This window comes from Lathyrus oleraceus, chromosome 1 (assembly GCF_024323335.1).
Source record: "Lathyrus oleraceus cultivar Zhongwan6 chromosome 1, CAAS_Psat_ZW6_1.0, whole genome shotgun sequence".
NCBI lineage: Eukaryota > Viridiplantae > Streptophyta > Magnoliopsida > Fabales > Fabaceae > Lathyrus > Lathyrus oleraceus.
Genome location: NC_066579.1, coordinates 415,455,884 through 415,474,615, shown reverse-complemented (window position 1 = coordinate 415,474,615; position 18,732 = coordinate 415,455,884). Strand labels below are relative to the sequence as shown.

The 18,732-nt window shown below is 31.7% G+C and overlaps 1 protein-coding gene across 2 annotated transcripts; it reads left to right on the top strand.

Annotated features, from left to right (window-relative positions):
• Nucleotides 1-622: 622 nt before the first annotated feature.
• Nucleotides 623-5,102, top strand: LOC127077408 (plant UBX domain-containing protein 4). Of its 2 annotated transcripts, none has more exons than XM_051018718.1 (4): nt 623-842; nt 3,300-3,591; nt 3,933-4,028; nt 4,430-5,102. In XM_051018718.1, the coding sequence occupies exons 1-4, from the start codon at nt 703-705 to the stop codon at nt 4,811-4,813; spliced, it is 912 nt and encodes a 303-aa protein (XP_050874675.1). In that variant the 5' UTR covers nt 623-702; the 3' UTR covers nt 4,814-5,102. The 2 variants fall into 2 exon arrangements, with proteins under 2 accessions (XP_050874675.1, XP_050874674.1); XM_051018717.1 differs by having other exon boundaries at nt 4,424-5,102.
• Nucleotides 5,103-18,732: the final 13,630 nt, after the last annotated feature.

Genomic DNA, 18,732 nt, shown 5'->3' with positions numbered 1-18,732 from the left:
TCATGCTTAACACAATATTTTGATGTAGAAATATTTTCCAGACCATTTCCAACAATGTTGACATGCTTCCTAATGCAAGAACGCTAAAATGCACATTAAGACTCGAATGATACCGTCCAATGTACATAAACGTTATTTCTTAATTTTAACATCATTTAAACATATCTAAACGAAAGAATACACTCAAACACCTTGTCGAAAATCTCTAGCCACTTAGCCGAAAATCGCCTTAATCGTAATAGAACTATTGTAGCTTGGACTTTTGATACGTCTTGTATTATATTAAAAAAGAATATATTTAAGAGATGAATATGTATTTAAATCTTTATTTTTATTTGATAATCTCTTAGTCCTATTACGAATATCACATTTATTTATTTCACATAAATTAAAATAGTTATAATCCAAAGAAACAAAGCAAAGAATTTCTTTTGGACAATTTTAACAAAATAATTTGATCCAATCTTAATAAGTTTGGGAAATTTTAAAAAACTAACCAAAAAAAATGTAAAAGAAAAATAATTAAAACAAGAAGATACTGACTTATTATCATTATTATCATTATTATTATTATTATTATTATTATTATTATTCATGGTTTATTATAAAAAATAATTATTCTTTTTTCAACATAAATCACAAGATATTACTCTCTTTCTCTCTCTCTCTATCACTCTGTGTGTGTTGTGAGTAGTGAAATCAATGGCGTCACGAGACCACAAGAAGGCATCAAACAGTCGAGCCGGCAGAATCCGCACGCTCTCCGATCTGAACCGACCATCCGCTGATTCCGACAGCGACTCCGATGGCCCTCAGGAGTATTACACTGGCGGCGAGAAAAGGTTCTATTTTTTCTCCCTTTCACTACCTCTCCCAACTTTTCGATTCCTTTTCGTTTTTGATTCATTTTTATTCTAATTGGTACTCGCTACTTCTTCTATTCAATTCAATTCATATCATAATCATGCTTAAGTTGTTTGAGCCGCATGTTATACTATTTATGAGTGTGAGTTATCATGGTTGAATAATTTAGGGTAATTCTGAAGTAACAGTTTGCAATTTTTTTGTTGTGAATTGAAACATTGGTAATTATTGAATTGGGGGAAATTGCACTGATCTCTCTAACTCCCTATGATTGTGATTTCTTTTTCTCTGATGTGTGTAATTTGACGACCTCTTCCCCCAATTGCTATTGTCTAGGTTATTTTTTCTGTTAAACTTTGTTGCATACTGCCTTGATACAAGTCTTCAATTTTCTACTCTCATTACCACCTTCAATTTGTTTCACTTCTCTCAATCTTTTCTACTCTCATTACCACAATCTACAGGTATTCTCGCCACCCAAGTTTAATTTTCACCATCTTTTTTACTATAGGTGCTACCCCAACACTCTCTCTAATATTGTTATTTATATTCTTATCATGTCTAGTCTTACCAATCATCCAACACAACATCCTCATCTCTGCTACACTTACTTTATTCTCGCGTTGATTTTTAACCATCCAACATTATGCCCCTTCAACTTTAGTGGTACCTTTGTGTCACATAAAACCCCGGAAACCCTCTTCCATTTCAGCCATGCAGCTTGAATTCAATGGTTTACATCCCCTTCTATTTTATTTCTCCATCATTTTGTGATAAGTGATAACAATTCATGCTATTATGTTGCACTTATACAATTGCGTAGTTCTTTCAATTTTTCTCGAAATCATTTTTGGGTGGAAGCATTTGAAAACTTATCCTAGGGGATTTTAAAATGATGAAATCGTGTTTTGGATGTGCTCCTTCAAACTTTTATTACTTCAAAACTAATTTTGATTGTGCTTCGTATAGTTCAAACCTATTTTGATTAGACAGAAGCTATCAAAAGCTATCAAAGTGACATGTTTTGTCATTTCCTTAGTTTAAATAGCAACTCTCTCTTTGCTCTTCCTGGTGAATGACAATGCTCTTATGGATTGCAAGTACCTTTTGAGCTCTTTAATGTCTTAGATAAAGCTCTATACGGTAACGTTAGAATTGCTCTCTTGATTGGTTAAATGGTTTTAAGTTCACAAGATTTGATTTTATTAGACTATATAGCTTAATTTTTTGCTTTGAATCTATATGAATACATTGTATAAAGTAATAAGTCAAATATTCACTTTTAAGCTATGTTGGTGAAATGGCAAAGGGAAGTACACTCATTATCAGACTTGGCAATTGACCAATTTAGCTACTGCATCATTTGGCAATTGGCATCTAGGTAATTAAATGTTAATACCTTATTTTGTTAACAACCACTGAACACGGGTGTGTTGCATTTTGCTGGAGTGGTTATTGCAGCCTCAAGTCATGCTAAATATGGTCTTCAGTCACTACATACATTTTTCGGTGATGATCGGGTGTCTACAGGGGTTTTTCAGATCTGTTTATTTCTGGCCAGCGCCTTCACATGCAGAGAAGTAACAAAGAAGCAAGAAAGAAGAAAGAGGTTACAAGAAAAGGAGGACAATGACGACAGATGTGTAAGCTTGTGTGAGTTGATCTTGAAGGCGGCTGATGGGAGAGAGAAGGGGCTAGTTTTTTTTCTATTTTTATGAAAAGGAAGAGTGAGAGCAACTTTGCCCCTTTAAGCCCAAAAGGCTTCACTACATTTTTGCACCTCTCAATAGTCTGCAAGAATGCATCTATATAGTATAAATGACTTAAATAAGTACTTTAACATAACTTATTTGATATCAATTATTTAGTATTAATAATTTATTGAAAAAATAGATTAGCATCCTTTGTGCTGTCCCGGTTTTGGGTCAACTGCTCCGCGTCTTTATCCGAGACTGACAAGATAGGTAATACCAGATTATACATTTGTAATCTACTCCACTCAATTAACCATTGTTACTTCCAAACAAAGGAAATGGAATCCCAACCATTTCCTAATTAAAACTTTTAACAATAATGATTCTGTTGCATTATCTGATTTCAAACCATTCCATTTCAACCCTTTCTAAATGGACAAATTTACTTTACTTTTCTAGAACCTCAAGCACCTGTCAGTGAAAAGGTCTCTTTGACTATGGAAAGTGTTCAATTTTGTACATTAAAAGTTGGTTTTTGAAAGGCTATCCACATGTTGATTAAATAAGTGTCTACAATCATGCTTTCTAAACTTTTAAGTAATATACACAGAAAGCTTACTGCTGTCTCACTTGTCCTGCGCGAGATTTACAAATAAATACATAAATGGGTAAATGGTTAGTTTGTTTTATGATCTGTTACTTTTCTGTTGATTGTGTAATAATTTTACATTATTTCTCCAGTGGAATGCTTGTCCAGGACCCTTCCAAAGGAAATGATGTAGATGCAATTTTCAACCAAGCTAGGCAACTTGGAGCTGTAGAAAGGCCTCTTGATCAGCTTCAAGAACCTCCAAGGTCAACAAGCTTTACTGGAACTGGCAGGTTACTCTCTGGGGAAACTGTACAGAATGCTTCTAACTCTCAGCAACCTGAGTCTGTTGTTCACAACATTGTTTTTTGGAGTAACGGTTTCACAGTAAATGACGGACCTTTAAGGAGATTGGATGATCCTGCAAATGCCTCATTTTTGGAGGTACTGTATTAAGATTCTTATTTTGCTAATAGATTAGATGGTGGAAAATATTGGGAATGATAAAAGACTACTTCTGAGTATTATAAAATTGAGTTTTTTTAGTGAATATTCAGGGAACACTGGAATATCTCAACGAATTTCACTTATATCTTCACTTTTCTAATTAAATTTTCTCTGATTGTCAGCTTATTTTGTAAGTTTACTATAGGTTGCTTTTATAATCTCTTGACAAGACTATCTAAGAATGTCCCTGATGTGTTTGGGAAACTATTACTTTCTTCATGGTTATATCAATGGTTTTATTTAGTGTGTTAAATGATATTTGCTATTTTTGAATGCAGAGCATTAAAAAATCTGAATGCCCGAAAGAGCTTGAGCCTGCGGATAGGAGGTCAGCTGTAAATGTAAACCTCATAAGGAGGAATGAGAACTATCGTGTGAGTTTTCTGTTTGAGTTCTTTGGCTTGTATTTGTCCAATTTAGGGTCTGTTTATATAGAGACTTGCTTGATTTTATTTACTTACATAAGCACTTGTAAGATTGTTTAAGATGACTTATGAAAACAGCTTATGATATGTCCATAAGTTGTTTTCAGCTTATTTTTATAGGTTCTATGGAAACAGCTTATAGATTATATGAAAACAGTTTGACTTTATTTTTCATTTTGTTATATAAATAGCTTATACATAAGTACTTAGTACATGATAAAGGCTTTAGTAAGATGTTTATTCAAATAGAACTTTACTATGAAACAAAATCCAGTCTGAAGTTGTTTATATCCAAAATCATACATATCCAATTTACAAATAATAACAAGTGCTCCTTGTCGCAGCAACAGGAACCAGAAAGGATCCAAGTTTCATTTCAGGGAGTGGGAAGAACACTTGGAAGCAGCTCCAATTCAGTGGCACCTGAGCCAAATGTTGCATCGACAACGCCTCTCACCTCAGCTCCATCCCCTTCTGCTGGTCTTGTGGTTGACCAGTCATTGCCATCAACCTCAATACAGCTCAGGTTAGCTGATGGAACCCGATTGATATCACATTTCAATAACCACCACACAATCGGCGATATCCGTGCCTTCATTGATGCATCTAGACCTGGCGGTCGGCAGGGTTATCAACTTCAGATGATGGGGTTCCCCCCAAAGGTTCTAGCTGATGAAACACAGACTATAGAGCAAGCAGGATTGGCAAATTCAGTTGTCATACAGAAATTTTAGCATGCTTGTGCTTCAAAAACCTCTTTCATTACTTGCTATATGCTGCATAGAAATGAAGAACTATAACAAATAGGAAACCCCCTGTTTTGAGGGGATATTTTCTTTTTGACTAGATCTTTATCATGTACTCTATTTGCTTTAGGATCAGTTGGGTGGCTTAGCTTTGGACTTATTATGTGTTATGATATGAATCATGATTGTGCTGTGTGTTCTTACTAAGCTGAGCCTAATGACTGGATTCAATATTTGATAATTTGGTTCTTAAAGATTAATAGTTTACAGGTTTTAATTTTTTTCTCCATGCAAATATAATTTTTTTGTTGCATTTGGTCATTCTAAAACAATGTTGTTTTTAGTCTTAGCAAACACACTAATGTTTTTTTGTTACATTTGGCCAGACATGTATTGCTTTTGAATAATATAGGGACAAATAACTAATTATATTAAAACTAATAAAATTTATTTGCTGTCAAGATATGTGTAAAACGTAATAACAGTAACAAGTATAAAAAGAGGAATTAATATCTTAGTTATTGAAACTAAGATGCAATAAAAAAGAACATATTAGTGAAATAAATAACTAATGTTATAGTATCATCCTTACCGAAGAAGAACATGAGATTTATTGTAATGTGAAGTTGTGATCTAAAATGTGAAAACTTGTTTCTCGTGCTTAGGTTTTTTTATTATTAAGTTTTGATATATTAAAAGTAACAAGATTAGAATTTTTTACTCAAATAATCTATTTTTTCATTTTCTTATTAAAATAACTCACTTTTCAGTTTAATTTTCAAATTACCCAATTTTTAAGAGATGACGCCAGATGAATGGGCGTCTGCTCTCTAAACTGAAGAGGTGGTTCCAATTGGATTGAATTATGTACCTAGTGCTGACAATCCAATTGGAGCATGCGTGTGTAGTTTTAAAGGAGACGTCAATTGATCTGACACCTGTATGTGTTGTGTAATTTTTTTTTGAAAAATAATATACATTATAGATAAAAGTCGAAATCAGACCAATTGATAGTAATATTAATATGCATTACATACGATAACCAAAAAGACTAATGTCGTTGACCGGGATGATCTAACCGGTCTCCGATACCACATCCCCTAGCTTCCCGAATGCGTGGTCCTAACCCACGTTGATGATTCATCCTAGGTGTTTGAGGAATTGAGGGTCCAGGAACATCACCACTACCTGCAGGAGATTGCCTAAGATATTCAGACAAATCTGCATAGTCTTGTGTATGCAATGAAGCGCTACCGCCATAGTTGAGTTCATGACCCGTGCAAGAGTAGTTGAGCTGTGTTTGAGTTATTAGAGGGCGACCAGAACAATTGAAGGGCGACATTGGTGTGAATGATGCGTCGAGGAAAGGTTGAAATGATTGTTGTGGTGTTTGGTAGCCATATGGTTGTTGCATGTTTTGGTTTTGTGATGTTTATGCTTCTTGACTATAGTAGGAGGAGAGACAATTAGTGTTAAATGATCGCTAAGTGTTTTGGCTAAGGCGGCTATGGTAGGGTGATGTGCTGGTACATAGCGATGTTGGGTGTCTTGACGGGCGCTAGGGATGGTAGTCTAGACCAACCCTATGTTTGGAGCAAAAAAGCACATCCAAAAAATGTAGATGTGTCTTTGTGTGTATTTTTACACAAAGAGCTATAAAGATAAACCAAACAAGCGGACCCCTAACTGTAACTTCTTATTCTATTTACATGTCTTAGTAAAGGTAAATACATAACATGCATACTAGAACCACTACCTTCGGAAAATAAAAATAAACAAATTAAAAGCATAATATAACACGTAGTTTTTATTATTCGAGCGTCTTCGGTAGAATTTTCATCTAATTGTAAGCTGTTGTAATATGCCTTAAGGCGTGAAAGAAGTATACCTTGACCTCTCAAGTTATCATCTAACAAGTCAGCATCCAAGAGTTCCATGCAAATTGAATTCGCATAATTGATTTTACCATTTACTGCCTTACCCTCGATAGGAAGTCCCAATAACATGTAGACATCTTCTAACGTCACAGTACATTCACCGGTTGGAAACCAGAATGTGTGTGTCTCGGGACACCATCTTTCACATAAAGCTAGAATAAATTTGGTGCGGTTGTGGAAAGTTTCAGGCCTTCTGTATTCCCTGCTCCCATGTCATTGCGGCATGCACACATACTCGTCAGGACGCTTATAATCATCTATTCGATGTTTACAAGACCATTACCGTCATGAATGTCTATAATGAAAACTTCTCATTGCTAGCAATGGAGGAATATTGACCTCCATATCAAGGGGACATAGTTTGACACAACGATGGGATGCGAAGAAAGAAAAAAAGACGGTCAAACAGCATGCGTATTAGAACAGAAATGAATACGGATGATAAAATGATAAGATTATGTAGTATATGTCGTTAATCCGGAAACAATAAGAAAAAATGTCCCAATCTAGGAGCATCCTCTGCATCATAATTTAGTACCTCCTTTCAATTTTTGTAACATTTGATTTTGATATACTAATAATTTTTTGTTATAACAAGGTTAACAAGAAACATCACTCCAACTTAAATACACTTAAAACCGAACATGAATAAACAACACAAACAACAAATATCAAAACTGATAAAAATACTAAACCATAACATTTAAAAACATTTCTAACTGATTACAACAATTAAACTGATGTCATTTGGTCCAAACATCACTTCCATAACATCCTTATCATTTTTACTCGCTTCCATCCACGTACAACAGCGAGTCTCTCAATACTTCTAATTTTTTCGCCTTCAGGTATGTTTCCGTCTAATCAACGAACCAACTTCCTTTTTAGTTGCTCGAAATGACATATGTTCCAGAACATCATCTCCATCGGAGGTCTGTCTGTAGAATAAATTATTTTTTCATAGTAGCGACGAAGACAAAACATGTTTGCAATATAATTAAAAGAGATGTGGAGAACTGAATCATCCAACACATTTATTTATACAAAAAAAATTACACAATACACGGAGACGTCAGACCAATTGACGCCAACTCTCACTTTATACACATAGACGCCAATTGGATTGACAACACCATGTGTTGTAGTCAATTCACCTGACACCTACGTCTTAACGTTTTTTTTTAAGTGAGATAGTTTGAGAATTAAACTGAAAAGTGGGTTATTTTAGATTTTTTTTTAAAAAGTGAATTATTTGAATAAAACTTCACAAGACTAAGTCTTGAGTTATTTTTATTTTTTTTATAAAACTTCTTAAAATTAATTTTAAAAAGCACTTAATTGATTGAAAACTTGTTTGGTTGGTTGAGAAGGTAAAAATACACCACTAATGAGTTAAATTGTAGTGTAACCTAATCGATTAAGGGGGTGATAATTGATTAAATGACATAGAAAATTAAAATTTTCTATTTTCTATTGATTAATTAACACGCTTTTAATCTATTAAATCATTAAAAAAGTTCATAAATTATTTTCTTTTTGAGTTAGATTTTTTTTCTATATAAACGAGGTTTCTCTTCGTTTCAAATTCATCAAATATATACGTAGTGAAATCACATGTTATTTTATAAGAAAAAAATAGTTCAGGAATATTCTTCCAGAATAAATCTGGAAGTATACTTTTATAAATTCTCAAACCAGAATTTTAAAATTTTTCTGCAACACTCATGAATGTCTTCATCCAAAACCATGCCAATATTCTTTCCTTCACAAATCTTTACTCTCCCCCGCATTCCACTTTCTAAGTTAAAAAACCCAGATAATAACAAATGACGTGGTTGAAAAGATACGCATAATCGCAGTCTAAGAAATGAACATAAAGGTTACAAAATCTAACCCTTTTTTTCCCAACATATTTCCATGTTAGTTGAATTTGATGAGACTCGCATGAATTTCAAACAATAAGAACACAAGCTGAGAACAGTGTTAGAAATTATGTTCTTATTTTTGGATTTTTGGAATCTAGGATTCTAGAAATATTTAAGAACACAATAAGATCCAGAATCTAGGAATATTTTTGGATTTTCAGGATGGTATGATAACAATTCTTATAGTGTCTTAGGCAATAAGATCCAGAATCTAGAAATATTTAAAATGGACTTGCTATCATTCAGACAGATGACAACACACTAGACAACGTCCCTTCCTTGTTAAATGTTATGATTTAGGGGAGTTTTATACCTCTTCATTAATGAGTTATGCGTTTGTTGTCATAGTTTTCCATTAGTATTTAGAGGTGTCTAGGAAATATCGTGTATCTTGACACAAATCCATGCAGTCTTCAATTAAGAAGAGTATTATGTCCATACTCTATGCTTTTTTGAAATGATTATTTTATACCACTCAGTTGTTACTTCATCATGTTGTTCAGACCATCTCAGATTTTACAAAGATCTTATTTATTATTTTGCATAGTTAAAATTAACATTTTATTCACATAATTAAGTTATAAATGTTTTAAAAAATGTACCTTTTTGTTGTTGTATTCTCTGGTTGGTCCATGCTGAAAAAATTATTTCTTTGTTGGAAGAAAATCATGTTTCTTTAACATATTCAAAAAAATGCATGATCTCAACACAAACTAACCCGAAAAATGGCAAGCTCATACTCATCCACATAGTTAACGAAATCAATCTTCCTCTTTAAATCCATCATTAATTCTTGCCTAGCCATCAAAACATATTGTTTATCTTTTGCTCCAGGATTTTTATCAATATGAAATCGACATAACATTTAACTAATTATTGTTTCTTTTTTAATTGCCTGTATTATGTAAAATAACATGGTATAGACACATTGTTGGACATGATGTTATAGTAGGTGCGACACATCTGACCTTACCTGTGACACAAGGTTGTTTATGTTTTGACGTGTATTTCTGCAACATTGTGCAATAAGATTTTTGCTATCTTTTAGCAATGTGTGATGTGATTTGTATGACATCTGTTTGAAGATCAAATCAATTTAAATAGAAATTTAAATTTGAATTTGAATTAAAAACAAATCATATCTTTTGTTGGAGACTTTTGTGTAGCAAATCAAATCCAACTACATCAACTATAATTATGGATGAAATTAAATCAAATATCTAAAAGAAGAAAAACTCATAATTAGATTACTATTTAAGGATACTCTCACCTCATCATTGAGGGTGTGCGCTAGGATTGAATATCTTCGTGCTAGGGTTTATTTGAGTCTTTTATTCATGTTTCTTGTACACCACGCTATTGCTTTATTCATATCATAAGGCATAATAGTTGGTTTATTTAGTTGAGTTGTAAATTCAACATTGATCATTCTGATTATTATTCTTGATCACTAGGGTTAGTGATTGAGAGGAAGTGAGAGGGGGTTCTCATTTTTAGGGAGATTCCTAAATATAAATACACCGAGGGTAGAATTAAGAAGAGGGGCATTGAGCAATGGTCTTGTTCATCTAAGATACTTTGTACTAATTCTATTAAAGAGTGAATTTCCTTTGTTAGTTAGAGCGCCCTCAGACGTATGTGTTGTTTGCACCGAGTTGTGTTAACAATCCTTTGTGTTATTTACTATTTTTACTTTGATTCATTATTATTGTCGTAATGTGTTCAATCTGGTTTAACAAGTTGTCCTAGACACCTGTCCTCAATGAAACATAATTTTTGACTAATATTGAGAAAACAAATTCACTTGCATTCATCAAGGAAATGTTGAAATTTCTCTGTCGGTAACAATTTTATTTCATATGTGCTTTGATGTTTTCTTGCATTTTAGATATTTTTTTATTTATCATTTTATTTTAGTTGGTATACCTCACAATTATCCACGATTTTATCTTAGGTTGAAACCACTGACAATATTTTTTTTAATTAAGCAATTGATTAAAAGTCAACAATGTATGACTTGAATCACAAATTAGAAGACTTAAAGTAAGATGTTTTCTAAGTTTGATTTAAATCACAACTTTTTCTGATTAGAATCAAGAGTAGGTTGAAACCACTGACAATGTTTTTTTTATTTTTTAAATTAAGCAATTAATAAAAAATCAACAATGTATGACTTGAATCACAATTTAGAATACTTGAAGCAAGACGATTTCTAAGTTTGATTTGAATAACAAATTTGTGTGATTCGAGTCAAGAGTAAATATGAAATTTGAAATTTGGCACTAAAAGATTTTATTCGAATCAAGGTTTTTCTTGCCTCGAATCAAAGGCATCTTGACTCGAATCATCATTATGGTTGACTTGAATCATGCATGAATACAAATAATTCAAATTCAATTCTGGATGTGTGACTCAAATCAAGTGTTTGCTTGACTCGAATTACATGATTCAAATCATGTCTCAAACCAAACATGTAAACTCCTGATTTTATCATCTTTATCCAATTTACTCTTTTATTTGATTCAAATTATTATTTTGGATCCTGACTCGAAGAAAACTGTTAGTTTTCACCTATTTTGTGCCTTAACTCTAACACATATATAAACCATTTTTCTTTCTCTCTTTAGAATGATTAATTCATAATTTCCATAGTAAAACAAAGAGTGGTCTTTTAGTCACACGAACTTTCACTCGCAATTCAAAGTGTGTGTGAGCTTCATCAAAAAATCCTTCATCTTCAACCTTTAGTCAAAAACCTCAATGTTGTGGTTACTTAACTCTAAGATTGAGTATGAGTGGTAGTTGTAAGGTACATTAGGATTCTAATGTTGTATGAAGACTATTGCGTGTTCTCAGTTTGAAGAATCAGATAGTGATTACGAACTCTGGAGACTGACTCCCAGTGAAGAAAAAGAGTAATTTCTCGAAGGTAATTTTGGTAGGATCAAGTAAAGATCATTGTGGACGAAATCTTGGAGTTTATAAAGCCTTCAGCAGTTTAAAGACTCGGACAAGAGAATTCTAGTAGGATTGAGTGAAGATCATTGTAGACAAAATCTTGGAGTGTTTTGATTCTGAGTAGATGATTCACTCAAGATCAAGGGAATATCTTGAAAAATTGGCAGCTTTGTGGGTTGTGTTCAATATAAGAAAAATCAAGATTCTGATTTATGTTGCTGAAGCATTTGGCTTTAAGTTTTCAGTATTGGTTGTGATTATCTGTTGTACCAAAAACATTGTGTAATAATTTGTGAAATAGTGGAAGACCAACGAATTTTCAATGATTTGCCACAAACTAATAGAAATACCGGTGTACAATTCTCTTTATCCCTCTGTTTTAATTTCTATAAAGTTTGCATGTTCATATGGTTTTATCGTTTTCTAGCATTGTATGATTTTAGGGCTTTATCTCTTTTTAGAATTATATATTTTTAAGTTTATCGTGTATAGTGTTTTAATGTTTAAGCCTAGGTTTGTTTAGATCAGCTAAACATTTTTTTGCAAATTATATTTGTATAAATATGTAATATTAGATTCTCATTCGATTAATAAAATTATACTCAAACATCTCATTGTGAATTGATTTAATTAATTGACGCATTGTATGTTAGCAATTTCATCAGTCTAATTCTCATTGTATTTTTTATTCATTGTGTAAATCGTACAATTGGTTCATAATCCATCTTTTCTAAAACTTCCTCTCCCACGCATTCTAAAAACTCTTATATTTTTTTTAAAAAAATTGATACTATTTTTCAATTAAGGGAGGTCTATTCAATTCCCCTCCCTTCTAAACCATTATACACCCATACTCAACCCAACGAATGTCTCTATCAATCTCAATGTCTGTGATGTGAATAATTGGTTAACCTACCCATACTCAACCCAACGAATGTCTCTATCAATCTCAATGTCTGTGATGTGAATAATTGGTTAACCTTGTTTAGTGCCTGAATGAAATTGAATTAATGCTCATGTTTCTAATAAGAAAACCTAAAGAAGGTAAACTACTTTGCCAATATACCAAATTAAACATAGTCAAAGCTTCACTCCAAAATATATCCTTGACAACATCATACTCCTCAATAATTCTTGCCTAATACAAACCTTTTATTTTGAATTAAATTCAACCAGTACTATATTTTTGTGTAGAACCTTTAAAATTAGATTAATATGTAGCTAACACTTTATATATTTGCATGACATGTGTCCTATTGTTTGTATTTTGATCTTTTAATGCTCTTATTATAAATATTGGTGTCATGTTATGTTTTATCATGTCATTAATAAATTTCCCATTCTATGCTTTTCAACTATTGAGGAAATTAAAATCTTTTAATGTCTTTGTTAAATCATAGTTATGAATATCACAGCGGATTCTAACCACTCACTAGACATCGGTTATCTGAGGCACTAATTTCAATCAGAACAAACATGTTTAGGTGTGTACACGAATTATGTTGAATCGAATTTAGCTTAACTCTTTATTCAACTCTTTCAAATTTTAATGGGTTGAATTCATCGTCCAATCTGTAATTTTCTTATTAAAATTGAACTGAATCAACTCTTCATTTGGATTCATGGATTGTGTATAAAATATATAAAAAAATTAATAACTTTTTAATTCTAAAAAAATTATTAAACAATTTAATACAATTTCACACATTTGAAACACTTAAATTGGATAGAAAATATCATAATATCTAATAAAATTTATTTATATATCATAACATAGTAACAAATTTCACAAAATATATCATTTCCATAAAATTCATAACCTGAAAATGATACAAAAATAAATAATTAACGACATGTAATCTTAAAAATATATAAAATCATTGATCTAATATTGATCAAGTAGCAGTATTATTGATGAATGAATAATTTTAGCAAAAAAAAGTAATTTATAATAATTTTTGTTTATCATTTAAAATAACAATCATAAAATAATAAGTCACTAATGTTACATCATCCCCTTTTCTCAACCAAATAATATATTGTCTTTCCTACCCTTTTTATACGATAGTTTATCCGAAGAAATAGTAAGTATAATAATATTATCCTTTAATTCAACTGCTTGTATCCATAATAATAATATTTTACCGGAAACAACACGAAAAAACCTTTAAACCAACAATTTTATAATGAAAAATTAATAATTTATCAATTTTAAACATATCCTTCAATGAACATCTTAATAAAATTAAAATAAATAAAAATCCAGATATTGTGACTATTTTAGTTTTATTTTCAAAATTTATTCTAAAAAAAGATATTCACAAAAAAAGCAATTAGCAACATGAAAGTTATGCACTCCATATATTTCAAATATGTGACAACTTCAAGATATTTAAAATTTCAAAAAATATGTGTAAATAAATAAAACATGCATTACAAAACGAGTCAATGTATCACCCATTTATCATAACATAAATTCCATTTATTCCATTTAGGTTGATGGATGTAAGACATGCGTTACAATTGTTTTTAAAAGTTGAGATTTAAAAGTAATTATTTATTATGTATTTAATAAAAATGAAAGAAGAAAAGAACACGTTCCATATTCAAACGTTCCATTATTCTCTCTAAAACTATAATCATTTTCATCATTCCTTTTTTATTAAGTGTTTACATGCTCATTCATTTGCTTCTCTTTTCATCTCATCTTCATTTATGTATCACCGTTTATTGAAGGTATTATTGTCTTTCATAATTGCAATTTTTGTTATTTTGCAAATTTGATTTTTTCTTTCTTTCTAACTTCGGTTTCGTAATTTGCTTACTTCATTGTTATATGTTGTTATTAGTCTATTTTATGCAATTTTCTTACTTTATGGAGTTTTATGTTGTTATGAGCTGATCTACTTTGTTATTATTACTTTTAAAATTCTGAATAATTTGGATTTTTTAAAATTATGATTTTACAATTCTTTTCACTATTATGTTGTTATTTGTTTTAATTATGTTGTTATTATTTTAAGCAACTGTTTTTTTATAACAATTTTGAATTTTTTCGAATATGATTGTGCAATTTTTTTAGATTTACATTGTTATTAGTTTACTTATATAGTTATATTCTTCTTATTACTTCATGAAATTTTCTTACTTCATTATGCTTATTCTAATCTTATGATTTTACAAATATCACGACTCAATACTTTTTCAGAAAGTATGAATTTGTCATCTATTCTAAATTGTGTTAGTAAGTGGTGAACAATATTCATGAATACAATATGGAACATAATCAAGAAAGTATTGCAAAAACTGAACCTCACTTCGAAATGGAGTTTCTATTTGAAGCAACTGCTTATGAATTTTATACTGAGTATAGTAAAAGAGTTGGATCAGGTATTCGTTGAGAATATGAATTTTATACTTGCATAAAGGATTTGAAAGGATATATATATATATATATATATATATATATATATATATATATATATATATATATATATATATATATATATATATATATATATATATATATATATATATATATATATATATATATATATATATATATATATATATATATATATATCACAAATTATGAGAACTGTGAGTCAGAAATGTGATTATTGGATTAAATTGCACGGGGCAACGAATTTACCGAAATTGAATTAAACTGCTACCAGTGATATAATAATTGTGAGCATGTTGCCGGCGAATTCCAGCATCAACAATATGATAATGTATTTATGAGAACATTACAAGAATGTAAATTCCGAAATATATGAATTCCAGTATCACCCCAGGTATTTGAGGATTTGAGGCCCTAGGAACATCACACCACCCGCAGGAGATTGCCTAAGATATTTAAACAAATCCGCATAGTCTTGTGTATGCAATGAAGCGCTACTTCCATAGTTGAGTTTGTGATCCATGTCAGAGTAGTTGAGTTGTGTTTGAGTTATTGGAGGGCGACCAGGACGACTGAAGGGCGACATTTGTGTGAATGATGTGTCGAGGAAATGTTGAAATGATTGTTGTGGTGTTTGGTAGCCATATGGTTGTTGTATGTTTTGATTTTCTGATGTTTGAGCTTCTTGACTACAGTAGGAGGAAGGAGGATTGATGTTAAATGATCGCTGAGTGTTTTGGCTAAGGCGACTATGGTAGGGTGATGTGTTGGGTGCATAATGATGTTGGGTGTGTTGGTGATGATCTACTTGTTGGTGGTGGTACAGGGTATGCTCTTGGTATTGTGGTTGGGTGTTTGACATGTTAGGGTCGTACGTTTGTCTATTTGTGGGCCAATTTTTTTTATGGATAGGCGATTGTGAGTAACCAATCTGGCAATGTTATTGGGGGTTAGACGTTGAACCTTCTTGTGTGTAAGTTTTGCCTTCAGGTATGTTTCTATCTAACCAACGAAACAACTCCCTCTTTAGTTGTTCGAAACGACAGATGTTTCAAAACATCATCTCCATCGGAGGTTTGTCTCTCGAATAAATCACTTTTTCATATCGGCGACGAAGACGAAACATGTTTGCAATATAATGAAAAGAGATGTAGAAAAATGAATCACCCAACATATCTATTTGTAGAAAAAAATACACAATACATAGAGACGCCAGACCAATCAGCGTCTTCTCTCACTTTATACACATGGGCGCCAATTGGATTGACAACACCATGTGTCGTAGCCAATTCGATTGGCGCCCCCCTCTTTAAATTTAAGGGTAGGCGTCAACTCATCTGATACCTACGTCTTATTTATTTTTTAAAAATGGGATAGTTTAATAATTAAATTGAAAAATGAATTATTATGATTTTTTTTTGAAAAAGTGTGTTTTTCATTCATAAACCTAAATGAAATAAATGGAGCATACTTTAATTTATATAAAACATATTTTGAATTATTTATTTATCTTAAATGTGCATAAATTTATTTTTGACCACTTTGTAAATCTTTTGTATATCTCACTTATGGTACAAGTAGTAAAAAAAAATGAACGGGAGTATAATAATTGAATTGTTAAAATGGGAAACATTCTTTGGTGAAAGTTTTAGGGTAAGATCCTAGGTTAAGGGGATTGTTTATTATGCATCTTTAAGGATATGGTTCTTCATGGTAAAGTTTTTTGAAAACATTAAATTGAATTAAATTAAATTGTAGTAAAAATTTGCTTGAACCGAACCATTTTAGTTTATTCAGAAATAAACCGAATCAAAATAATTGGTTTGGTAAATTCCGAATGGTACCAAACTGTTAGAATACAAATTTTCTCAAACCGAACCATCTGTTAAAAAGTTGAACAGTAAAACTATTTTTTCGATTTTTTTAAAAAAACGATTAAAACTTATTTTTATTATTTTTTTCAATTTCGGTTATGTTTATTTGTCATATGGTTCGGTTTCATAACTGTTTGTACAATATGATTCGGTTCACTAACCAAACATGATAGTTTGTTATTTTAACTTCAGTTTGGTTCGGTTCGACGGTTCGATTTGATTCATAATTTTTTTTTGAACAATCCTAGTTATGGGTGCTCACGCATGCATGTTAAAAATAACAAATGTTTCTATAATTCGGAGATGCACTTTAGAACGCATTTCATCCACACCATATTCATTTGTAAGTGATTCACACCCTCTCATTCTTATTTTGCTAAAAATTAGTACAAAGATGCATCTTTGTAAAAATAAAAAAATATACATCCGGACGGATTTTGAGTCAAATACACGTCAGACCTCCTCCTTCCTCATTTCCAGCAAAACATAAAATCTCTTCTCAAGTCACTTCCTAATACTTCAAAATCCACCATTTATCAAGTCCCTTTTCAAATTTTTCTACTCCATTCAATTCAAATACTTAACTAATCAATACTCGATATTCATTCAATCCAAGTGCTTTTACTACACATTTACTAAGTTTTTCATTTTCCTCTTTCTTTTTTTATATGCATTATTAAATATGTATATTATGTTGTTTAAGGTACATTATTATATAGGTAGTTACACTTTATATAGGTTGATTTTCTCTACCATTTTGTGTTCCCTACATTTTCTGTCATTTTTGCATTTTCTGTGTTTCAGAAAACTACAGAACTACGCTTCCGTATTTTGTCTGAATTTGATTTTCCAGAAATACAAAAGTGCACTTTCGTATTTTATCTACATTGTTTGATTTTGATGTCTTTCATTTGTGTTTAATTTTTGCTGCTTTGTCTGGTTTAATTATAGGTAACATGGTTGACAACCAAGAAGGTTTAAGGCATGATAGAGTATTTCCGCATACATCTGTTCGCATGAAGAAAGTCTGACCCTCGCGACCACCGGTTTGTACCAGTTTATTTGATGTGGAAACGTCCACTTCTAAAGTTCAGATGTCTTCGACTTCATCTTCCTAGAGGCAAGCGTTAGTTGTTGCTACCTTGGAAGCCCCGTCAATCCAGGTTAATGCACCTATTGTTGATATTGTCGTTCTTGATGCCATTTTGTAGGAATTTGGAGGAGACCCATATGACACTTCACTATTGCCTCTGTATGAAACCATGTTGTTAGGCATGTGTGGGACGAAAAAGTAAAATTTATTTGTATTTACTCTTTGAAACATGTGTTATAATATTCAAACTTTCTGACGATGATGTGTTTTTTTTTGCAATATTGTGATACTTTCAAATGCATCAACCATGATAGAAAGATTGTGAGGCAGCATCAGCCTGAGAAGCAATGATTTCATGATATCCTATAGCTATCCTCCTACTATGACCCGCATAGATGTCGACGCGATGTATGATGATTTATATAATCATCTGGTACCATGGGAAGCACGAAGTGTGTCAGCTCCTCAACCATGGAGTAGTGCATTCGACTACATCCAATGGTATTTCAGAGTGTCATATCCTTACATGACACCAGATACTCACAGAGATCCACCTATGCCAACTCATCAGGAGATTTTAGAGGAGGAGGAAGTTGGGGAAGATCATGTTATTGAGGTGTTACATGCATTTCGTCGTATAAGGTCATTACGCGAACGAGTATAGATAGAGGAGACTCTCCGGAAGACACTTCTGGAAAGACCACTACATATGTCATT

Bases quoted from the DNA above. Each gene is read 5' to 3' on its own strand.
- LOC127077408 (XM_051018717.1), top strand. From the start codon at position 703: ATGGCGTCACGAGACCACAAGAAGGCATCAAACAGTCGAGCCGGCAGA. The intron at 843-3,299 runs GTTCTATTTTTT...TTATTTCTCCAG, and splicing joins TACACTGGCGGCGAGAAAAG to TGGAATGCTTGTCCAGGACC. The intron at 4,029-4,423 runs GTGAGTTTTCTG...TCCTTGTCGCAG, and splicing joins GGAGGAATGAGAACTATCGT to CAACAGGAACCAGAAAGGAT.